Source organism: Mus caroli, chromosome 5 (genome assembly GCF_900094665.2).
Source record: "Mus caroli chromosome 5, CAROLI_EIJ_v1.1, whole genome shotgun sequence".
NCBI lineage: Eukaryota > Metazoa > Chordata > Mammalia > Rodentia > Muridae > Mus > Mus caroli.
In genome coordinates this window covers 92,981,857-93,007,586 of record NC_034574.1, presented here as the reverse complement: position 1 = coordinate 93,007,586, position 25,730 = coordinate 92,981,857, and the positions used below count along the sequence as shown (strand labels likewise).

The window sequence follows — 25,730 nt, the reverse complement described above, 5'->3', positions numbered from 1 at the left end:
CTACACAGAGAAACCCTGTCTCAGAAAAACCAAACATAACACAAACGAGAGGGCTCAGGGGATAAAGTTCCCTGCCACTAGCAAGACCCACGGGCTCCGTCTGACCCCTGCCCCAGATGGAAGGGAAGAGAACCAACCACCACAAACTGTCCAGCCTGACCCCTCCCTCCCTCCCCGTGTATGTGTGTGTGTGTGTCTGTCTGTCTGTCTGTCTCTCACACGCACACACTCGCACACACACACCAATTAAAATGAGGGGGCAAAAACCAGGGTTATCAAAACGCCAAGAAACTTTCCTTATACATTGAATGCTGTCTGAATTAAGTCGAAATAATGTTTGAATCCAAATTGAAGTGACGCAGTGATTTTCATTTATATGGTTAAAACAGACATGCCTCGCACACACCCAATGCAAAATCTAAAGAAGTTCAGTCTCCCAATGGCTTCAGCCTCGCTTTCCTCTCTGCCTCTGACAGAGTGAGGTACAATCCACACGACTGTATGAAACTGAGAGAAGAAAATGCCTTTATTAATTAATGACATGACACTGACCTGTCAGAATGCATCAGGATAAACAGTGCTGATATAAAATTTACATCTTTAGATCCATTTCAGAGGAAGTGTTACACATTAGAGCTCTTTGTGCTGTTACACTGGTTTCAATAAAACATTTTTTTAAAAAAAATAGTCATTAACATATACTCTCAAACTGTGTAAGACACAGAAAGGCAGCTATAAAACACGCTAACACTGGGGGTTAGTGGAGCCCGCCACGGCCTCAGCTGTTCCGAGCACTGCTCAGAGGCAGGCTGGTGCTTGTAGCACTGTTCCATCCTGACTGACCAGACCCCTGCTCCGGATTTGTTCTCTGAGCAGGGTCAGGGCCTCAGTCTTGTGGACGCTGGGCCGTGAGTCCTTAGTGCAGCGGTGGGACGTGCCCTCTCGGGACAGGGAAGGTGGGCTCCTCGTATGGGTGCCTTTGAAGCAAATCCAGTCTTTAAAATAACACAGGCTCTGGGTAATAATTTCTCAGAACTAGCTTTCCACTTGGTAAACAATTTGATAAACATCACAAATTTGATTAGTATTTTTTCAGTTTCAAATACATCCCGGGCTTGGTAAGACTTAGATTTACGGTCTACACATAAAGTGTCTTTACATGAATTTGGTTTTCATGGAACCAACAACTTTTCTCACATTATGTGCCCATGGAAACTAATCTGAGCACACGTCCATGTATATACCCTTGCACATGTCTGTGTGCACACGTAAGTACGTTACTTTTACAGTTAGAACAAAGCTAGACACTAGGGGACGGCAGCTCTTCCTCAAACCTGGCTCTAGGTGGACGGCAGGTAGAGCTCGCTGAAGGACGTGATGAGGTTGTAGTATGTCTTCTCGTCGTCAGTGAGCCCCGCATTGCCAGGTCGCACCACCACAGCCACGTGCACGTCCGCCTCCTCAGCAGCACTGGCCTCTGCGGAATCAGAGCACAGGTCAGACACCAGGGCCCGACGCCCAAGGTGACAGCCTAAGGCGAGAGCAAGTCACCAGGGAGAGAGAACTGGGTGTGAGCCAGGCGGATTTTGTTGTAGCTAAAAGGCAGCACAGTGAGGAAGAAGTCTAAGTCTTTACATATATAAATTCTATGCTAAGGAACACCTAATTGTATGTGACAGAAACAGCCTGTCCTATTCTGCGCTTTAATTAGAACCCCTGATGAATGCCACACAGGCTGCTCTGGCCCACGCCCTTTGTCCATTCTTCCAAGTCACCCCAAAGAGCTGAGCTGTTTCTCAAAGGGCAGGCTGTGGGGTCGAACACCAATTATTAAGTAGATCAGGGCGAAGGAGTCCTATAATCTAATGCAGGTAAAGTATATGCTCTCACCATCTCAGGCCCCAACATGCCATGCCCCTGCCTAGACTCCACAATTTCCTACTCTTCAAGATTCCACTCAAAACCTGCAGCCCCACCCTGCATTACAGAGCCTGTGTGCTCCTTACAGCCCGTACTTAGCTGCCCTAACAAGGGCTTTATGACTGTTCTTCCCCTCCCTAGGCTGTGGGACTTATGATCAGCAACTGAGCTGGTGCTGGGTGAAGAGTAAAGACAAGAGCAGTGAGATGAGATTAGGCAAGCCGGGTGCTACAGGAGGCCTTTCTAATGTACCCTAGATTACAGTCCTCTCGCCATTTGACTTTTATGTGAAAACCATAGCTAGCATCACCTTTAAATGCATCTACTACATGCTAGGAACCACCCTTGACAAACTTGAGGACAAAGTAGCCCCCCACCTTCATGCCTACCCCATTCTCTTGCACAGCTAGCTCAAAGGAGCTTCCTCCTTACCCTGCCCCTGTCTCTAGACACTGAACTGAGCCAGCAGCAGGTCTCAAACTTCCAATTGCCAGCCTGACACAATGCCCAGTGCTCTAAAACAAAGGCTGGCAAATCACAGCGAGCCATTTCTGTGAAGTTGTACTGGCACACTGCTACACCTGTTCATTTGCATACAGTTCGTGACCGTTCCTGCACTATGAAGACAGGGCCGAGGAGCTGACAGAGACTCTGGGAACTGAAAGGTGCATATTTACTATCCGATCTTAGAGAAAAGGCTCGCTAACTCTTGACCTAGGCACTAAATACTTCAAGTGTGCTCTGCAACACTACAAGCTACAATTCCAAGAAGGCTTTCATTTTCCTCTTCCATACTTTAGCATCATTTGGAATATCAGCTTGGTTTTATGCCCTGTCTTGGTAGAGAAGGGATGGGTATGTGATACAGAAAACCTCACAGGACCAGAGACAACGGAAGAGTAAAGCAAGCAGCCTCTACCTTCCCATTCCAGCTAAGATCATCCATGTTCTGGCCCTCCTGACTGTGTGCGCGCCTGCGCGCCTGCCCGCCCACGAGCTATCCTTAGTGGACATCTAAATGCGGCTGATTTCATTTAAGGCTAACTAATCCTATTCTTTAACATTGGGACTATAGGCAGGCATGGTTTATAGCCCATGCCTTTAATCCCAGCATCCAAGAAGCAGAAGCAAATGCCAGAATGGTCAGGACCACATGGAGAAACCCTGTCTCAAAACAACAACAAACAAACAAAACCAGACAGAGCTGGGAATATCTGTTTCCTTCACTGCACACATCTGCTTTTACTCAAGTTAGAAATTAATCTGTAGAACTTCAGCCCTAGAGAATCGCTTAAATGAAACAAGAAAGACTTGGAACTGCGGGTGTACGCAGATTAAAAGTACCTAAACACAAAACCATAATGAAGGCCTAAGCAGTCCTGAGGAGTTGTGGGCAGGAGACAGCTCAGATGGAAAGGGCACTTGCCACCAGCGCTGACAGCAAGAGCTCCATTACCCAAACTCACATGGACAAACGGACAACCTTCCCCACCTCACACACACACACACCGTCTTCTATTCTCTGTGGACAAGCAGCTCAATGTACAAATGAACAAGAGTTAGAATTAGTGTGTGTACGCGCGTGTGTGGATGCATGTGCTGTGCATGTATACCCATGGAGAGAGAGGACAACCAAGTGTCAGTCCTCAGACACCAATGACCTTTTCCTTCTGACACGGGTCTGTCACTGGTCTGGAAGGCCCGGGGATCTGTCCGCCTCCTCCTCCTGAGCACTGTGGTTACGCACACCGGCCACTTTACAAAGGTGCTGGGGAACAAGCATTTTGGACTGAGCTGCCTTCACAGCCCTGGGAGTTACAATCATGAATAGAACCTAAGTCAGAGAAAGACAGAAGGGTCTGGGATCACAAGATTAACTCAGCTTCGAGACGGCTGCCTGGGGTACAGCCACAGAGCAGACCTTTAATTCTGTCTATGGGGTAACCAACCATGGAAAGTGCTACTGGAATTAGAAGTAACCAAAGCAAATTCAAGCTAAACCAGCTAAACTTACCAGGACAACACAGGAAAAGGTTGGCAAATTATCATTCTTCACAAAAACATTGCACACACCCTGAGCTTACGGTGATGGGAAGGGAGTCTCCATGTACTGCTCCCCAAGTCCCACAACAGCAGAGTACAGCTTCAACTCAGGAAGCAAGTCCACAGAGAAGTGCAACCAGCGAACGTTTCAGTGCAGAGTGTCTGATTTCCTGCAGTCTGGCTCCGTGATATAAAGTAAGCCTCGGGCTGGAGGAATGGCTCCCTTGTTAAGAGCCTGGTTGCTTTTCCAGAGGAGCTGGGTTCAATTCCCAGCACCCACATGTTGATTCACAACCATCTGAAACTCCAGGTCCAGGGGACCCAATAAGCTCACCCCGCTTCCATAGACACATACGGGTGTGCCAAATCATCCATGAATATAAAATAAAAATAAGTACATCCTTAAAGAATAAATAAGCCTTGGCTTGCTTTGTGTATCTGCTTCTCCTCCACTGCAATCAGGTGTGTAAAAGAAAAACTTCAGGGGTTGGAGAGATGGCTCAGCACTGACTGCTCTTCCAGAGGTCCTGAGTGCAATTTCCAGCAACCATATGGTGTCTCACACCCATCTGTAATGGGATCTGATGCCCTCTTCTGGTGTGTCTGAAGACAGCTACAGTGTATGCATAGGCATAAAATAAATAAATAAATAAATCTTTAAAAAAAAAAGTTTTAAAAAAAAGAAAAGATTCCAGGATGTGGAAGAACATAAGCAGTTTACAGAATTCCAGCCCAGCCAGACACACAGAGAGAGCCTGGCCCTAAGTCTGCTGTTCCGAACCTCAGGGTAACAAGCCACTGTGAATGCTGCGATCTGCCAGATTACAGATTCCCACCAAGCTACCAAGGACTGCAAACATGCCTTTCTCTTTAGTAGCAGGTGCCACTGTGACAGGCTCATGTGTGCGGACAATCTTATTATCTTGGCCTCACTTTCTTGAAAGAGAGTCTCTCACTGAACTAGAACTTCTCACCTGAGTTAGGCTGGCTGACTAGCAAGCTCCTGGAACACGATGCTATGTGGGCGCTGGAGATTTGAATTCAGGTGCTCATGGTTGCAGAGCAAGCACTCTTACCTACTGAGCTACCGTACCTCCCTAGCCCTGAACCCTTCTATGATGTTCCCTTGGAATGTGACCCAGACATCCACTTCTGCCACATTAGGACACCACACATAAGCGAGTGGCCACGGTGGATTGTGAACTGCACCCTCAGCAGGCTCAGGTCTCCGCCAGGCGCTGGGGAGGTTGGGGACCTTTGGGAAAGGGCCTCCCTAGCAGGTGCAGGCCAACAGAGGGCTCTAACCCAGACCTGCTTCCTGAGCAGTGGCTATGGCAGAGGGCAAGCCGCTCCAGGGCCCACACCTCTCCCCCCTTCAAGCACTCAGGCGCTGCATCACAACGGCTATAACACCAGGCCAGAGCAGCTACCCACCTACAGTGACATCCGTGAGAAACAGGATGTTGTTGGTTGAACAACCGATGCTATCTGCAATCTTCCGGTAACTCTCACTCTCCACTTTGTGTCCAATCTTGGTGTCAAAGTGACCATCGATGAGCTGAACCAGGGGAATGGAAAGGACTGGTCAGTACACATCTACTTGCAATGGACCGCTTTCTTCACCCTGCAGGCCTTCCTCTGAAACGCATGCCGATCACAGTCACTGCATCTCACAAATATTTACTGAAAAGATATCTAACGGACTGCTTTACAGAAACTACAAAAACCAAGAGTTTTACGGTAATAAAAACGTTCCATTTGGTTCTCATCAGCACTGCGCTATGCCCTCCACTCCAGTCTGCACACACTGCTACACTCCAATTACTTCTCGGACTGGGTTTTGCTCTGGATGTTTGTAACTATTAAAAAGCTGATGTTGCACACCTCTGTTCTCTGACTCACTTGGCAACCGAAGGAGACTTTTACTACTGAAACCAGGAGGTAGGTGTTACCATGCCCCATGCACTTACTCGGCTCTGTGTACAGACCTCACTCACTGCTGATCTCACTGGACACAGTGTCCATCTGTATCTGCAAAATGACCGTCATCTATTCAAGTTTCCACTACTGGTTTAATATCTGCTATAGAAGACAAAAGAATATATATATTCTTTTATATATAAAACTATATAGAATATGGCACCATCCAAAACCAAAATGTTCCTGAATATCCAACATGGGTACAGAAAATACGAATTCAGAGATGGAGGCACAGCTAGGTGACATAGCACTTTCTGAGTACTGCAGGAAGCCATGGGCTCTAACTCCCCTCAAGAAAGTAACAGCCAAACTAATTCTGTTTGGTCAGCCCTTCTGAGAAGGGGAGGAGTTTTGAGTTGCTGATGGTTTGTATGAGAAAAATAGTACGTCTACTTTCTAATGTGTCAGCATGTTCATATACACTTGTATCATTTTATACATAGAGTAAAACATATACATTAAATATAATACATACATATTATTTATAATGTATACAATATATGTGTATATATGCTTGTGTGTGTATATATGTATATATAAAAAATATATAAATAAAATAAAATATGGTTTTAGTAGTAGCCTTACCAGAATTACTTAAGAGTGGGTATTTAAATGTATTCTACACCTCCACTGACAACGCAAATTTCCTAGCAAACAAAACACTGCTTTTCATTGATGTTTGAAATAGTGAGGCCTCCTTGTGGGCCTCAGACCCACTGTGCAGGCAGGCTAGCCTGGACAGTGTGACACTATTACCTTAACCCCCGAGTGCTGGTATAACAGACGCTCCGGCACCCATAGCTTGGAACCTACACTTTGTATATGAGAGAGAGAGAGAGAGAGAGAGAGAGAGAGAGAGAGAGAGAGAGAGAGCGCATCCACCCTGGGTTGCAGGAAAAAGGCAGCTGAGTGAGCCACACAGAGTGGGGGCAGTAAAGCAGCCCTGGTTTGCGCTCTCTGCATCAGTTCCTGCATCCAGGTTCCTGCTTGAGTTCCTCCCTAACTTTCCCAAATGACTTGATGGGGCAGTGTAAGCCAAGCAAATCCCCACCAAGCTGCTGCTGGCGGAGTTCTTACCACAGCCTTAGCCAACAAGGTCGGACACCAAATAACCTACCTCAAGAATGTCTCCCTCTGTGGAATGGCCGAAGAGCAGCTTCTGTGCCTCCACGCTCCCTGAAGAATAGATGTATACCTTCATCCCAGCCTCTCTCCACCTTCTGACTGCAGGAACCACATCTGCAAAGAACCTGGAGAGAGCCCGGCAAGTTACACGGCAAAGGTACCCCGTCCAGCCAGGTGGCAATCAGACAGTGCAGATGCCACACCCTCCTCTGCCTTGGCTCCAATGCTAGCCTGAGAGGCAACTCCATGAGACAGGTATTCTCGTGGTTCTAATCAACAGGTCATTGGACTTCCAGGATCACAGATTAAAACCAACAAGTTTGGCAGATGGAAGCGCATTTAACAATAAAAAAGTACGAAGGAATGATCTAAGGAAGTGAGCGGTGGATGGAGAGATGGACCAGAGTTAAGAGCACTTGCATGTTCTTGCAGAGGGCCTGGATCTGCTCCCAGCACCCACACAGCACCTCACAACTGCCTATAACTCTAGTTCTAAGAAATCCAATGCCTTCTTCGGACCTCCATGGGTACCAGCATGTATGTGGTGTATATAACTGCTGGGCCATCTCTCCAGCCCTCTCACTTTTCCTGTCTGCAAAAGGCACGATAGTTGTGAGAGGCAGGGCAACAGTGCTGTCACTGGGACCCAGGGTCACTGGCGTGCCATGTAAGGCTCAGGGAAGCCCACCTCCCAACAGCACAGATGTACACCACCACACCAGGCTCAAGTTGCCTCTTTTTAGGAAGCTGTTTTAAAATAGAACTAAATATCTTCCCCCTGCCCCCAAAGCCCCACATGCAGAGGTACTATGCTGAATGAAATACTTCTGAAAACAAGAAAACAAAACAGCTCACTTGCTACAAAAAGGCAATACTGATCTGACTCCCCCTCTCCTTAGACAGGGTCTCTCATGTAACCTTCCCTTGCCTGGAACTCAGAGATCTGCCTGCCTCTGCCTTTCAAATGTGCGGATTCAATGTGCAGGCTACGGTGCCTGGCAACTTTATCACCTTTCACTGACTGCACCTAACAGAGGGGAGAGAGGAATGCGAGGTTACACTGGGCTTTGAACTGCCTTATCATGAGCGCACATACTCTGCCTTCATGCGGCCAGCCATGAAAGCCGCCTTCCACATGTGGCCTTGCAGCTGTTTGAGCGCTGTGGTCTTGCGGTCATGGGACATCTGCCAGTACACGTTGTCCACCACGGCCTGGATCATCTGCTGCAGATCACTGCCAGATGCCACGGGTATCGGAACAGCCCCATCCAGATGTGCATCTTCCTCGGCCTTCAAATCAGAGACAAACTAAGTTTATTCATGTGCACGTTTAAAAGCACTCTATGCATACACTTTCACACACACATGCACCATGCACACATGTGTGGTTTTTTAAAAAAGATACAGCAGAAACCAGGCAGGACAATTTTCTTCCAGCAATCAGTTATCCTGAGAACTGCTAAAAATTAATCTTAAAGGAACGACTGGGCAAAATAGATCATTAGATAAAAAAGCGCTTGCCACCAAGCCTGATGACCTGAGTTCAATCTCTGAGACCTATGTGATCAAAAGGAAAGAAATGGCTCTCAAACTGTGCTCTAACCTTCACAAGCACTCCATGGCACATTCATATTCATATTCTCTCTTTCTCTCTCTCTCTTCCTCTCAAAACATTTAAAAAATATATATGTCATCCTAGAATACTAGTTTGTGTTGCCTTTCTTGCTAAGCCAAAGGCATGCTGTGTGAGAAGAAAAGGCCAACGATGATTGTAAGTCTGGTGTGCTGAGTCAGTTGATAGCATACACAAGCCGAACTGATTAACACTGATCATGTTCTCAGTGCTTTAACTGGAGAGGGAACAAGTATCATTACTTAGTTTATGGCCAACAGAGAGAAACCCAGAAAGTGACAGCACTGGCTCACTTCCGCCTCTCTTGGTCACAGTGCTAGAGATGCTTGGTGGTTAGAGCACATGCTGCACTGGGTAGAGGACCATCAGGAGCCATTGTAGGAGCCATTGTAGAAGACCCAAGCGGAAGCCAGGCATACCGGTGTACACCTTTAGTCCCAGCACTTGGAAAGCAGAGGCAGCCAATCTCTGAGTTTAAGACTAGCCTGGTTTACAGAACAAGCTCCAGGACAGCCAGGGCTTCACAGATAAATACTATATTGAATTATTTAAAAAAAAAAAAAAAAAGACCCAAGTTCAGTCCCAGTAGACTCCATGTCAGATGGCTGACAAATGCCTGTGAATCCAGCTCCAGGGTTATCTGGTGCCCTCCTCTGGCTTCTGTAGGCACAGACAGACAGACAGACAGCTCCAGGGTTATCTGGTGCCCTCCTCTGGCTTCTGTAGGCACAGACAGACAGACAGACAGACAGCTCCAGTGTTATCTGGTGCCCTCCTCTGGCTTCTGTAGGCACACACACAGACAGACAGACAGACACACACAATTCGTTTACAAGGATTTTACAACAATGCAACGCGTTATCTATAGAACACTTGTTGAGACAATAAAAGATACCCTCAGGATACATAGGAAAATACTGCATGACTCAAAGGATGTTCCAGTTACTTTTAATCCTAACCTTGCACAATAAAGAGAAGACCATGAACAGCCTTCTACACATCCCGAGTGGGAAGGCTGCTGGTGAGGGCTGCACAGCATGGAAGGTCTCTGCCCTGAGGAAGAGAATGCAGGCTGACCAGGGAGCAGCAGAGAGCAGGCTGAAGCCAGGGCCAACGGTAACTGGAAGGTGCCTGCCTGTGAGGGACACTGTCCTGGGGAAGTCTCCCACCGTGAGGTAGGAGAGTAGAAACTGACAAGCTGCTGACACTTGGTGACATTAATGACATGGGCTGATACTGCACAAAGCCTTCTGTCTTCCACCAAGAAAGGCTTCATTTCACAAATACACAAGGCTTCTATGCAACTGAAACAGTCGCTGAAAGAAGCAATTCTGCTGACACAGGTTGCTCTGACTTGCTTGTCTTATTACACGCTATGAATTCCTAGGCAGGCAAGCCACTGCAGCTTCTACCTGGAAGCAGGGCATGATTTAAAACATGCTCAGGGCCCGCTAAGTCCCCAGGCATCGCCCGTTCTCAGAGGCTGAGGGAAGTCCTAACCTGTTTCCTCAGCAGGCTGACGTCCTGCTGACACTCCTCCTCCTCCCAGTGGGTCTGCAGGTACTCCTTGACATTTTCTTTGATGTACGGAAATAAAACATCCTGGAAAGAAAAAGAGTAAAACAAGAATTAAAAAACAAGGGCTGGTTATTTTTCTGAACTGCATCACACGATCTGAGTCTTTTATAATCTCACCTTAACTAACAAACCGCACAAAGGAAGTCCCAGTGAAACTGCCGCCGTGGGCCTGTTCCCAATGGGACACAAAGGGAAACTAAGAAACCAAGGGGCCAGGAACCGGCGAGCTGGTCCTGCCTGTAATAATGACGCTTTTTTGGAGTGCAGTCACGATCATTTAGTTACACGGTTTCTGGCTATTTGGGGCCACAGTGGTCGAGTTAAGACCATTTAGCCCACAAAGCCTAAAACATGTTCCCCAGCCATGTCTACAAATCTGCTAACTCTCAGACCATTGTTTGCTTGCTTTATTTTTTGGATTATCTGTCTTTATTTTATGTATCTGAGTGTTTACCTTTGTATGCCTGCCTCAGACCTGGCATTAAGACAGTTGTAAGGCACCGTGTAGATGCTTGGGTGCTGGGAACTGAACGTGAGAGCAAGTGGTTTCAACTACCACACCTCTCCATCCCGAGGGCACGATGTCAGCTGGAACGTATCCAGATGGCAACATTAAAGGGACAGTTCAACAACATACTTGGTCAGACTTTCTCCAGAGCATCCTCAATAGGCTATGCAGCTAGTTGTGTGCCTTACACACAGGAGGAATGACTCAAGATTGACTAAACCTACATTATATAGTGAGTCCCAGCTACAAAGGGAGACCCCATCTCAAGGAAAAAAAGGAAAAGATATGCAAATTTATATGCAAAGCAATTCACTAATAAATAACTCATCAGCTGAAATTATACGCTCTCGTTGAGGGGGGCGGGGCTAGAGAGCTGGCTCCACAGTTAGGAGAGCTGGCGGCTCTTACAGAGGATCCAGAGTTGATTCCCAGTACTCACCGGGCTGCTCACAACCTCTGGCTCCAAGGGACGCCAGCCACACCCCTTCTGTCCGCCTTGGGTATAAGCACGTGGTGCACAGACACACAAATAATTTGTTTTAGAGTATTGTCTGGTGCCAAGGCCGGAACCCAGCCAGGGCCGTCTGCCTTCTGCTTTCTTTAAGACTTGTTTTCCTTATGTTAATTGTATATAAGGAGGGCACGTCCACCACAGGTGCAGTGCCCACAGAGGCTAGGGTGTCAGACTCCTCTGGAGCCGGGTCACAGCCAGTTGTAAGCCGCTGGGGGTGGGTGCTGGGAACAGAACTCAGGTCCTCAGAATGTGCTCCTAACCACTGAGCCACCCCTCCAGCCTGGCCCCCACCTTCTAAGGAAATGCCTTACTGATACACTTAAACTCATGGCACCTTCTTTAGTTAAAATGTCTAAATGTACATACATCTCCTCAAATTATAGTATGGTACATACAACCATTTCTTTTAAATGTCTACTGTGTATGGAGACATGGAAGCTGGGAGTAAGGAGTGGAGAGGTGACTGGAGAAGTGCCCGTCACTGCTACCGACCGACTCCATGGGCTGGGGTGGGAAACACGCGTCACTGCAGAACAGTTCAGGAGCAAGCCAAGTGCAGGGGGCTGTGCAGGCTCAGGATGTGGTGGGCTAGCCAGTCTTAGAGATACATCTAAACACTTGAGAACAGGTTTGTGCTTGAGTATAGAACCCATGCATACACTGCGGAGGTCTTATATTTTAAGTTAAAGCATAATGAATGAAATTCAAACCTACTTAAAATCACTCACTCACTCTATTTATTTATTTATTTATTTATTTATTGAAAAATCCACTAACTGCCTCCACCTTGAGATGGGCTCTATACTTGGCATAGATTAGTCCAACACTTGCAACCTCCTTACACCTCAGCCTGCCAGAGTATCCGTATATGCTACCACACCCTCAGCCTACCAGAGTATCCGTATATGCCACCACACCCTCAGCCTGCCAGAGTATCCGTATATGCCACCACANCCAGAGTATCCGTATATGCCACCACACCCTCAGCCTGCCAGAGTATCCGTATATGCCACCACATCCTCAGCCTGCCAGAGTATCCGTATATGCCACCACACCCTCAGCCTGCCAGAGTATCCGTATATGCTACCATGCCTGGCTAAACGAGACTTTAATAAATGCTACAAAAATCAGAAATGTGTAAGATTTTTTTCTTTTTTGTCATAGTCCAGGCTAGCCTCAAACTCCCATCCCCCTGCCTCACCTTCCCAAGTAACAGTACTATAGGCATAAGCTAACACATCCAAAGAGCTGAAGGGAAGCTCAGAGAAATGATAACAGAACCAATCAAAGGTCCTAAGACTGCATCACAGCCCCTAAAGGTTCTGGGACCTTCTAGGGAACCAGCAAAGCCAAATTACTCCCAGAGTACACTCCGCTGCTGATGTCGTCCATGATGATAAAGACATCTTTACAGGTAAGTCAGCAGAGTGACTAACTTAGCAATTGCTGCCAGTCACCTTCAAACAAGTATCAATGGTTTCTAATAAATGTTAAGATGTTACTGACTCTTTCCCCACACCCTTCCTTCCTTTCTTCCTTCTTTTTCAGTGGGAGTATGCAATGGGGTTTTCCACAGGCCATGCAAACACAAAGACCAAATGCAGACATAAGAATCCGACATCAGACTGGGGAAGCTGAGAGCACTGGCTGCTCTTGGAGGGGACCCGGGTTCCATTCATGGTGGTTCCCAACCATCTCTACCTCCAGAGATATAATGCCCTGTTCTGAACGCCACTGGGCACTTACCAGGGAAACTCCGGGGGTCATTTACCTTGGGGATATGGCCATTGGCAGGCTGCCCGTTGTACTAATCTCTGTTAGTGTGATAAAACATTCTGACCAAAACCAACGTAAGGGAGGAAAAGATTTATCTGTGCTCACCGCAGCAGTTAGCTGTGCAAGATCAAGCCATCATCATCATCATCAGTATGGGTGGAAGAAGGGTAGGCCAGAATCCACACCTAACAAAGAACCTACTGGCGGCTGCTGGCTTCAGGGAGGGGTCAAGGTCATTTACCTTGGGAATATGGCCATTGGCAGTTGTAAAAATCTCTGTTGGTGTGATAAAACATTCTGACAAAACCACCTTAAGGAAGGAGAGGATTTCTTTGGCTTATGCTCCCAGTCTACTAGTTAGTTTATATCAACTTGACACAGGCTGGAGTCATCAAAGAGGGAACCAACATTGAAAAAATGTCTCCATAAGATAGGGCCCAGCTCACTATGGGTGGTGCCATCCCTGGGCTGGTGGTCTTGTTCTATAAAAAGGCAGGCTGAGCAAGCCATAAGCAGTGGCACTCCATGCATCAGCTCCCGCCTGCGCTTCCTGCCCTGCTTGAGGCCATGGTGTTTCTTACGAGCAGGGACTCAAGTAGCAAACACTTCATGGCTGCTTGCTGGCTAGCTTGGGCTCACACACAGCATGCTAGCTTTCTTATACAGTCCAGGATGGGGGGCTGGGGGGAGGGCAATACAGGCTCCTCGCGTCAATTCTTCATCAAGATAAGTCCCCTCAGGTACACCCGTAGGCCAATCTGCTCTGAGCAGCTAACCAAGGCTTTCCTCTAGGCTTTGACTCTTGGCTACAGCCAGCTGACAGCATTATTTAGGACAAGCAGTGGTGGGCCGGCCCCACCCCCTCACTTACCTGCACACCTGGGCAGCATTAAGAACACCCAATGGGATGTTATTTTTAAAAGAGAAGGAGAGGATAAAGTTGGGAAGGTCAAGTGTTAGGGGAATAGGGTTCGGGGGAGTGGGGAGCCAGACCAACCCCAAGACCTTTTCAGAGGTCCTGGTGAAAGGACAAAGGGACCTTTAGTTCTGTGTCCTTGTCCAGGTGTGGACTTGGCAAGTCAGGTCTATCTAGGGCTGGAGCCAGTGCCTCAGGGGACGTAAGGCTGGCCCCAATCTTCCCCCTGGCTGTGATTAGCAGCCCCAAGGTAGCTGGGCCTGAGACATCCTATGCAGTCTTTGCCAGCACTGTCTAATCTGGCTGTTGACCTTGGCCATTTTCCCTTGCAAACAGTATATATATGGTGCTGGACTGCTTAATAAACTTGCTTGGCCTGAGACAACGCTGTGCAAGCCCTCCAGACCCAGCTTCTATCTTTCTCATCCCCAGCACCTGTCAGGACCTAGTCACCAAGAAATGACCTGCTGGTTCAGGTTAGGGTGGACATGACTAAGATTGTATATGTATAGTAACAGATAAACTACTGTTTAAAGATGCACTCCAAACACACATTTTTCATGCTGATATTCACATTTACAAAGCACTAGGGCTTACTGCTCCTACTGAGAATGGGAAGTCCTTGCGCACATGCGGTGGAGCACGGACCTCTCTGAGTTCTAGGGCAGCCGGAGCTACACCGTGAGAACCTTGTGGCAGGATGAAATGCTCTCGACTGCTCAGTCTGATTCCCAATACCGCAAATGCATCGAGGACTAGAGGTAAACAAGTCACAGAGCGGCTTCCACACACACACAGATTAGAAAGGCTCTCCAGCAGGGTCACCTGAGACCAGGTATAATTTTACTGAGTGTAGAAATTACAGTGCTTCCATACTACACCACAGTGGTCAGAAGGCCCTGAAAATACACAATCCTACTCCTGGCAAAGCCGGCTCACTATGAGTTATGTAATTAGAATAATTACTCCAAGTCATTCGGCCCTGTGGGCTCTCCTCACTTAGCCTCCTCCAAAGCTCCTGAACCACTGTACAGACAGACATACAGTCAGACACACACAAATACGCACAGCAGGAAGGTTGTAGGGCTGGAGCAGGGGGAATCTGTCATTAGTAACAGCCATGAAATAAAGTTAGGATATCTAATAGTTAATAGACCAATATGAACAAATGTCATCTCAGCGGTTTGGGTACATAATTAGAAACTCAGGTGGGTGTACACTTGTGTGCTGAGGCGTGAACCAGGGCCTTCTACATACTAAGAAAACGCCCCACTAGAGAGAATGCCCACGTCTGAGAAATTTTAAAATGTATCTAAAACCAAAATCTAAGTACAACTGGAAAATGAAAATCACCAAGGTCTTCTAACATCTGTTTACATCCTCAAAACCCTTGTCCACACGTCACCTGTTCAACAATGACAAAGAAGCTGACCAATCGCTTGGACGGTCTCACCAGGCGTGCCAGTGAGAGCAGAAGCACACAAACAGCCCAATGGGCGCATCCTCCATCCAGCACACGTGGCAGAGATGCCCTGACGGAGCACCAGAAAGAGCCGAGCACCAGACTCTCCCTGCGAGCTCCTTTTATACTGACACTCTTCCTACTGGGTAGTCCAGGCTCCCTTACACTCCTCCTTCTCCTCACCGCCTCACTACACCCCTCACCCCAGCATAAGCAAACTGGTTCTCCTGACAACACTGCCTGACAAGGTGCCACATATAGCCACTCCTCTACTAGCAATGGACCTAAAAAGCTAAAGCAATGTTTATTGCAGCACTGGTAATACAGCAGAGGGCCTGGGGGAGTTGAGACCTTCAGCAGCATCAGCAACTATGAGGGTGGCGGGTGCTGTAACTCTAACACTCAGGAGCTGGAGAGAGGAGGACCATCGGCAGCTACACACCGACCCTGAATCAAAATCAAAACACAAGCAGGAAACACTGCACGGCATACAAGTCAGTGTGATAAAGTCACCTTCATCAGCACAAATGCAAGACAGGATAGTCTTAGGGGTTCAGCTAAATGTGTGGTATTTCCTTAAACTAAGATCTAAAGCAAACTGGCGTGTATGGTTCAGGGAGGCGTGGCCGTGGTGGGGAGGGAGGTGCATACTGGGGTGAACTCAGAGGCTTCAAAAGACTTATCATCAGGATGTAAGCTTTAAAAAGAAAAATGTTACAGGTGTTTTACCTGCATGTATGTCTGTGTACACATGTTCTTAGAGGCCAGTGAGGGTACCAGACCCCTTGGAACTGGAGTTATAGTCAGCTGTGAGCCATCATGTAGGTGCTGGGAATCAGTCCTAAGCCCTCTGGAAGGGCAGACAGGGTTCTTAACCTAGATCCATCGCACCAGCCCCAAAGGATGTAAGCTCTTAGTTACCGCTCCAGTGCTCTGCCGGTCTGTCTTGCTTCCACGCTTCCTGCTGTGATGGCCATGGACTCCTATTATATAAGCAAGCTCTCAATTAAATAAACGTTGTCTTCTATGACTGCCTCGGCCATGGTGTCTCTTCACAGCAAACGAAGAGTGACTAAGACACTAGCTGGGGACCAAGCCTTTCACACATGAGCTTGTGAGGAACCGCTGAACCAAACAGTAACAGCCTCATCCGTGATCACTGACTGAAAGCCAATAATGGAGTGACTGGAGTTGTCGGCTGCAGTTCTCATCTCAGAACTCCCAGAAATGAAAAGTTTGAAAACTGGAGCCTATTTAAAACTGCTTGTCATCCACCAGATCCCTGCCTCACCTATAAAGCCCCGCCCCCACCACACACCGGAAACCCACTAAGCCAGAATGCAGTGTCAGAGCAAAACACCTAGAGGTTTACATCCTCTGGTGACAGTGTGTTCGCTAGCTGGCCTACTTGGGTGAGAAGATGTAATTCAATAATTCTCAAGACTGTATCCATTCTTTAAGCACATACTCAGTTTCTATGTGACACAAAGTGCCTTCAAGTTACTTTAAAAAACGGCCAATGATTATATCATAGCCTGGCATACACCGTAACACACATGCAAGTGCTCTAGAACATACTGTTTAAAGCCAGCAGTGGGAGTGGGAACACACAGTGTTGGAGTATAAAAGGTCCAGAGCTCCACGCTCAGCTCCAATGTGTATGTGCTGTGTGTACAGGGCTAGAAAAAGGGCCCAGTAGTTAACAGTGCACATGGTTCTTTCCAGAGGACCTGAGTTCAATTCCCAGAACCCATGTCTGGCTACTGAGCCACCTATAACTACAGCTCCAAAGATCTGAGTCCTCTGGACTTGACAGGCATGTGTGCACTCACACCCTCTCTCACATGCACACCATTAAAAATACATTAAAAAGAGAGAGAAGGAGCAGGGGGAAGGGAGGAACTGGTTGGACAACTTCATTGGGTGACACTTGCCACCAAGTCCAATACCCTGAGACCCACATGGTGGAAGGAGGGAGCTGACTCCACAAGTTATGCTCTAACACATACATCCATGTGTGTGCTCATACAAGTATATGCAGGAAATAAAAAGGGTGGGGTGGCTCTCCAGACATCTATGAGTTGACAGCCAGCATGGCCTACATAAAGAGACAGAACTTATCTCAAAAGAAAATGAAAAGGCTAGTTAGTGCTCAAAGTACAATCCAGTGAAATTCCAGGGCTGGAGAGATGGCTCGGTGGTTAAGAGCACTAACTGCTCTTCCAGAGGTCCTGAGTGCAATTCCCAGCAACCACAAGGTGGCTCACAATCATCTGTAATGGGATCCGATGCCCTCTTCTGGTGTGTCTGAAGATGGTGACAGTATACTCACATACGTAAAATAAAGTCCTTCTTAAAAAAATTCCAGAAATGATCCTAACTTTTAATGTTAATTAAATCCTGATAATTTTACAACATTCTAGTATAAAAACCATGCTGCTGTTAACCCTAGCATCTACAAATAAACCCATGGATGTTTTTAGTGCACCAGACATCTGAGGGGTTTACATCTAGCAGAGCATAGAACAAAGGTTATATACAGGGCAGTGGCAGTGTGGCAGAGTGCTTGCCTAGTGTGTGCCAGGGCCCAGGGTTAAGCTCTAGGGTGGGGAAGGCTACAACACTAAATGAGAGTGTTTGCTTCCTAGGGAACTGTAATTACACCCACTAAGTGCTGATGGGGATGCCGGGCCAGCAGCAGCTTCTTTCCATGTAGCTCAACAACAGCTCAGGGAGTGAACGCCATTATTGCGGTGTTTCCGACAATGGAGCTGTAGAGGCTGCCTTGTAAACATTTAGAAGACAAAATATGGACGTGCTGTTTATGGCTGTGGCTGTTTTGATGAGAAAGTCACAGAACCACTAAAAATCAAAATAAGTGGCTGCAGTATTTACCTAAGTTCCCTTGAAGAAAATAGGGGATGAAAGATCCTTCCTAGGAACAGAGCTCAGCTAAGGAACTTAAAAGTCTTCCAGGGGAGCCCCAGAGTACAAATGATAGAGGCTGAAACCTTAAAAGACGGTTGACCCAGAGAAGAAGACAACACAGAGAGGCCACTATGTTACTAACCTCAAAGGACATGGGAAAGGAAATGGCTTAATGTGATTCTTAAAACTAAATCAACTTTCTAAGCCAGAAGTAAAACTCGATAGTAAATAGTTCACAGCGTAAAACTCTGTTGTGGGCGATATGAGACACAGAAGGAAATGGAGAGCGCAGCTCTGTTAAGAGCCTCCCTGGGCTCCACACTGGGAGCAGAAGATATTTCTCCTTCCAGCTTTCATGGGCTCTAAACGCAGCTCGTGGGTGCTGGGGAGACAGAACCTTCTGCCTATCCGGTCAGCTCAGGCTGGCATGCGCTCACACTGCCTCCAGGACCAGCAGGACCAGCAGGACCAGCCCTCTTCTGTTTGGTCTCTAGTGCTAGCAGTACAAGCCGAGCCACCACACCACACGCTACGTTCTGCCATGAAAATTTGTAATCTTCTTAAAGCATGCATGCCGTGTGTAAAGGGGGGGGGGGGGGCCGCACAGCATGAATGTGAAGGTCACGAGGCTTAGCAACAAGTGCCTTCACCCAGGGGGCGATCTCACCAGCCCAAAAACATCTAAGAAAAGAGCACAAAATTGATAAAATTTAGGTTTAGTTAAAAAAAAAAAATTCGGGTATAACAGCAACACACCTATAATCCCAGCAGCACCTGGGTGAAGGCAAACGAATCTGGAGTTTAAGGTCATTCCTGGCTACGTGGGAAACGTGAGGCCAGCCTGAGATATATGTGAGAACCTGTGTCAACCTCAAAAACAGATTTCACAAGTATTTTTTGGTCAGGTATGATGGACTCTTGCTACATAGCCCAAGTTGGCCTGAAACCTGAGTGCTGACATTATAGGCTCATGCTACCACACCGGTTGTTGGAATATTTTAAATAAGGTACTCGCCCACTCTAAGCCATTGATCCTGAGTGAAATTAGGAGAAAACAAATGCAATGGACCCCAGCAGCTAGTCAGATGTAACTGTGGCTAAAGAGTCCAGTAAAATCCAAATTCAATCAAAACAGTCACACTGTAGCCTCAAGAGAGCAAAGCCAAATCAAGCCAGGCAGTGAGCCGGTGGGCAAGCGTAAATCTGGGGACCACATCTGTGCTGGGCCCGGTAGCTAGCACCTCCTGTGGGTAACACAGAGGTGAGCCTTCACAAGCAACACCCTGGCAGTGCGGCAGTGTCAGATGCCTGTTTTAAAGTTCCAGATTAGGTTTCAGGAATTGCATAATGATAAAATGAATTTCAGGAGCCATTTCCAATCTTTTGTTTCCTGAAGTCCTGGCTCTCGACCAGACTTGTTTCCCTAGGACAAGAGGGCAGACGTACTGCCAACTGGGTGACATCACCTATGGAGGGAGGAGCCTCTCCTACCAGGGAACTGTTTGCTGAGGACAGCGGCTTTCCAGGCAGGAGGGAATGCTGCCTTTCTTCTTTGGAATCAGTTCATGTAATCCATCCCATCTCCCTGCTAGTCAGCAGAAGGCAAAGGAGATGAAAGAGGTGACAAGCCTTGGCCTTTACATAACCCTGTCTCAACAGTGAGGTTAACCCTTCTTTTTTTTTTTTTTTTTTTTTTTTTTTTTTGAGACAGGGTTTCTCTGTATAGCCCTGGCTGTCCTGGCACTCACTTTGTAGACCAGGCTGGCCTCGAACTCAGAAATCCACCTGCCTCTGCCTCCCGAGTGCTGGGATTAAAGGCGTGCGCCACCACGCCCGGCTGAGGTTAACCCTTCTTGATTAAAGTTTCCTAGTAAAGTTTTAGAAAAAAACATTCACTTAGCTCAAAGCAAGGAAAGCGCTCTTAAGATAGACAGCGCTCGCTGCACAGTGGCATAAAGACAAGCTTCTGAGGGAGACTGCCCGTAACCAGCATGGCAGGGGTGTTCACACAGTGAAGTTTCAATTCCTGTGACTTTAGAAAAAGATACCCACCCTGCCAAAGCAACCTAGCTGTTCCAGATATGTAGACTATATATAACATTGCCTTCTTCTCCCTTCAGGAATAGTGCTGTGGGCTGAGGGCACCGCTCAGAGTTAGGTGGAATGTGTTTGTTTCTCAGGCCCACAGCTTCATCCCCAGCAGGTGGGGCGAGGGGAGAGACTGAATCCAACCCAGGCCTCTGATCCTGTTCATTCTTTCTTAATGTGACCCGAGTGGCTGGAAGGTTCACATCAGACAATTTACATCTCTGTGTCCTCTGGCTCCTGAGATGCACCTCCTTGTCACCTGACCCTGTCTGCAATATGGACATGCGCCACTGAAAAACCAAGTCTGTGAAAGTAATCCAGGCCTGCTCCAATCGGTGAAGCGAGGCACCCCCTCACCTATTCTAAGGCCACTTCCCTTGGCCCAACGCAGCGTGACTCACGGCAAAGGAGTTCTACTTTACATGTGATCTTCATCTTTATTATTGGAGTTTTTAAAGGCAGGGACTAATGTGTAGTTTACACTGTCCTCAAACTCATGATTGTCCGTCTCAGCCTCCAGGGTGACAGGAATGTGCCACCATACCAGGCTCAAATAGCTCTGCCTGGCTTTGTCTGGCCACTTCTAAGGATGGGAGTCAGTTCACAGCACGGTGTGTTCCATCTGCCAGGACCTTTCCATGGCTACAGTGCTGAAAGCTAAACCTCTTTCCCTAGGACAGATCAGAAACTGACAAGCGCTTCTGTGCTCTGGGGCGGGAAGGGTTCTCAGACTGCTCCTCGATGCCCCTTTCTCCCTGGAGACAGAACCCAAACAATAGGGTCCCTTTTGAAAACTGTTTTCTGCACTCCAAGTAAATCAAGAAATGCGCTCATCTTGTAAATCCTGTTAGAGAGGTTAACTGTAACTAGGGAAAGATAAATTCTAACCTACCTAAGTGCGATGGATGACGATGAACAAGGGAGGGCTATCGTTACAACTGGCCTGGGTGTGGGTGGGATAAGGTTTTAAAGGAAATTCAGAAGATCCTCACGGAGTCAGGCCAGGATCCTAGTCGGGAAAGGATTCATGCTTATTACAAGGAAACAAACTCAACATAGTAGATGAAGAGGCTGAGGTTCCAAGATGCTTTATAGTTGGCCCATGTACAATCAGAACTCAACTACAAGGTTCTCAAAGGCCAACGCCAAGGGAGGCTATCCAAGCCTCAGGGCAGGGTGTCCTCAGGGGGCCCAGCTCACCAGCACCAACTCTCTGGATTCTGATATCACATGCCATTTGAAAACTAACAACAGAGCTATGCATCCTTCCAGAGACTTGGGAGAGGGGGATGCAGATACACCTGGAGACAAGGAGCCAATGCCAGCCATTTATCCACCACCATAAAGACAGCATCTGCTGCTAAATATGGAGGAGCCATCTGGGCCAGCAAATCCGAGGCCCACTGGTCTCTGCAGCCCCAGTGCTGGGATTACAGGGAAGCTCCGGGTCTGTTCTGTTGTTATTGTTTTGTTTTTATTTTTACATGTGTTCTAGCGTTCAGAACTCAGGTCCTTGTGCTCAAGTCATGAACTTTACTTTGCTGACTAAGCCAGCTCTAAAGCTATGAGAGATTCCGAACCAAAACCCAGAGGGATTTTTGGCTAATTTGGCAGTTGTCACCGTAACTATATTAATAGTAATTTCCCCTCAGGAGTAGCAGCATTTTCCCTCCTCTGTTCAAAACCAACAAGTATCTAATCCCCAAAGTTAAATTTCCAGCCCTAAGCACTATCTCTTTAATGACCCCACATCACACAATCCTTCCAAAAAGCAAGACCTGGGCCAGCAAGATGGCTCAGCAGGTAAAGATGCTTGCCTCCAAGCCTGGTTGCCCACCCGTGGTGGAAAGAGAACCTACTCCTGCAAGATGTCAGGCATGCACCATGCCACACACATACCCATGCACTCACACAAAATAAATAAACGTACCCAAAAAAAAAGTGTCAAGTCTTTTAAAAGGATTATAGATCCATTCGATGATATTATAATAGATCATTTGAACCACCACAGTCCAAGAGTAGCCTGGCCAAGAACTATGCTGTAATCTTGAACCACATGGTCCCCAAGCCCGTTCTTTAAATTATGACATTACACAGATACTTAATTCTTCTCTTTGGAGAGAGTCTCTGTGTAGCCTAGGCTGGCCTAGAACTCACAATCACCCGGCCTCAGTCTCTCCGCTGTTTGGACATCACAGGCTTGTCGCCATGTCTAGCAAAAAAACCAAACAACCCATTTAAAGCTTTCCAAGGATAAGATGCCCACAACCCTGTTGAGGATGAACAAACAGAGGATGCCTATTTGAGCTCCCACACAATCAACAATTAGCCTTTCATCATTTTTGTTGGTGGCCCTGCCACAGGGCTAAAGTGTTGTGTGGTGCTTCCTGAGTTCAAGGCAGCTATGGTGTACTGTGTGGAGAAGATGTGAATGGCTCTGCACTGCAGTATTAGTGAATAGCACAGTACATTAATATATACGTTAAATATGGAAAACAGAAACACAGAGAACAAGTTTAGGACCAGGGCTTGAGGGACTGAACCTGGGGGGGGGGGGGGGGGGGGGGGGGGGGGGGGGGGGGGGGGGGAGAAGGGGTCTTCCTCTAGGGGATCGATCCAGCACTCACTGACGATCCAGCACTCACTGACGCTGCTCATAGCACCATACCGAAGGAAACCATCACAACTGCTCTTACACTCAACAAAAGAAAAACATGAATGACACTTTATCAAATGAAAGAATTTTCCCCAAGCTCAGAAGTGACAGTCAGTTTCCCACGTAAGATGACCACAGGGACTGCCAGCTGCTGCCTGTGTTTCCAGGCTAAGACACAATGCCCAAGAGAAGGCTCATTCCATAACCACAGAAAAAAAGAGCAAGTGCTTGTTCCAAAGTATGTGTATGCCCCAACCGTCACAAACCATGCCAAAAAACGGTTGACTCCATTACATTAAGTGACTTTTAAAACTTCGTAGTACAGAAATATGCAAATAGACTTTGTACTGGCAATGCCTGCTGCAATTCTGCTGGTGTACCTGACCAACCTGACCAAACACTGAGAGATCACAAAGCAAAAGACCAGTCCAGTAGCTGCAAACAATAACATCCAGAGGCACGGAGGGGCAGACCTGGTGGCATTCAGGACGACGGAGCAGCAGTGGGAACAGCGGATTGAAACTAGGATCTACAGCTGCTGAATGCCCAGCCAGCTGTGCGGATCCTCTCTGTGTCCTAGGAATTACTAGGCTGCTGAGATATTAAAACGGTCTGGCCAGGAACCTATCCTGCTCCAGGACTATTTCTAACTCCGAAAACAAGACAAAAGAGCTGGTAAGTAAAAACCACTTTAGGGTGTTGCCTGTAATCCCAGAGAAGCAATAGAGATACAGCAAGAGAAATTACCACTGCCCAAACCGGGTTTGCGGAATCACACACCCAGGACTGTTGACATTGGGTAAACATATAAATACATCTAAGTACTATAAACAAGAAAAAGAAAAGCAACAGCACAAGCCAACTGTCTGCCAGTGCAGAGGTTCGGTTCCCCAATCAGTGTCTCTTACAGGGTAAGTGGCTCAGCGGGAGGCCTAAATTGCAGGGCACCACCCAAGTCTCCACACAGCTTCTCTGTCTGACTCTCAAGGAGGAAAGCAGAGGGGTGTCTCAACCCTAAAAAATTGGCTGCATTTGACTACTTAAGAAATGGAAAATGAGGCTGGGTGTGGTGGCTCATGCCTTTATCCCAGCACTAGAGAGACTGAGGCAGGCCCAATCTCTTTTGAGTCTGAGGCCAGCCTGGTCTACATACAGAGCTCAAGGAGAGCCAGGACCACACAGAGACCCTGTCTCAAAACAAAGAAAAAATAAAAAATAAATAAGTAAAAGGAAAGGAAAATGAGTCTTTACAAAGATTACTGACAAATCAAAAGGCCCTTTCAAGGGCAATTTTGACAATGCTTCGCTTTCTCAGTCCACGCTAACCACAGAAACAATATGCAGCAGCTGGCAGTCCCTGTGGTCATCTTACATGGGAAACTGACTGTCACCTCTGAGCTTGGGGAAAATTCTCTCATTTGACTATTCACTCTGGTCCAAGGGTACACGTCATCAAACATCAATACAAAGTGGGGTTTTTTACCATATACTTTTATGGTATTTCATAGTGATTAAAAGTATTCCCATAGCAACCGTTCTCAGTCAGCACATACAGTGAGCAAGCAGAACAGACTGGATAAAGGTCAAGAGCACTTGCTGCTCTGGCAGTGGGCCTAGCAGTTCCATACATGGCGCCCTCTTCTGGCATCCATAAGCACTGCATGCCTATGTGTGCACATACTCAATACACAGAAATAAATGCATTCTATTAAAAATTGTTTAGAGATGGAATAAAATATCCTTTTAAGATGTATTTATTATGTATACAGTGTTCTGCCTGAACAAATGCCTGCAGGCCAGAAGATGGCACCAGATCTCATTACAGATGGCTGTGAGCCACCATGTGGTTGCTGGGAATTGAACCCAGGACCTCTGGAAGAACAGCTAGTCAGCACTCTTAACCTCTGAGCCACCTCTCCAGCCCTGATAAAATACTTTTACAAATGTTAAGTTCAATAGCAGAAATAATAAGAGATTGTTTTGTTTGTGTGTGTGTGTGTGTTTTAAGAGAGGACCTTATGTAGCCCAGGCCAGCCTCAAATTTGCTCTGTAGCCAATGATGACCGTGATGACCTTCGACAAAACACTTGGCATTTGCTGGAGATGGAACCTGGAACCTCAGGTATGCTAGGAAAGCCACATCCCTGGTCAAGAGTAAGGGGTTTTGATGACAAATTAGGCTCAATCTCAGGCATTTCACACAACTTTAAATCCATAGTGCATACATCGTCACAGGTTTTGAAGACAGGCTCAACACCTCACATGTAATCAGCACCCAATGCTTCTGTCTGTCATTCCTGGGAAATAAGATCATCTACAAGTTCGCACACCTACTTGACTGATAATAATGCTCTCAGTGTTACTCTCAGCTCCGTGCTGAAAGCTGGAGAAGGGCGGGTCTCTGTCATTCTCCTCAAAGAGATCAAGGAGCCTTCAGACATTCTTCATAGCCGTGAAAGCACCACCTTCCTGAGGACTCACAAAGTCCATGTTCCCAGGCCTGCAGCGGCCTTGAGAAGTCGCGCTGGAAAGCTAAACTTGTTCAGACAGCAGCTCCCAAGTATGTCTCATGGAATTTCTCTGTTCAATTACCATAAACACCC

At 47.2% G+C, this 25,730-nt stretch overlaps 1 protein-coding gene across 3 annotated transcripts in view; it reads right to left on the bottom strand.

Annotated features, from left to right (window-relative positions):
• Window positions 1–421: 421 nt before the first annotated feature.
• Window positions 422–25,730, bottom strand: part of Enoph1 (enolase-phosphatase 1) — a 40,740-nt gene continuing 15,431 nt past the window's right edge. For 2 of the 3 annotated variants that reach the window (XM_021161974.1, XM_029477526.1), the window contains exons 2-6: window positions 10,202–10,303; window positions 8,165–8,358; window positions 7,061–7,193; window positions 5,398–5,521; window positions 512–1,477 (exon numbers count right to left, since the gene is read on the bottom strand). In XM_021161974.1, coding sequence (XP_021017633.1) covers window positions 1,341–1,477; window positions 5,398–5,521; window positions 7,061–7,193; window positions 8,165–8,358; window positions 10,202–10,303 — 690 coding nt within the window. In that variant the 3' untranslated portion in view covers window positions 512–1,340. Of the gene's footprint in view, window positions 1,478–5,397; window positions 5,522–7,060; window positions 7,194–8,164; window positions 8,359–10,201; window positions 10,304–25,730 lie in introns of all 3 variants that reach the window. The other variant, XM_021161977.2, reaches the window with a different exon arrangement.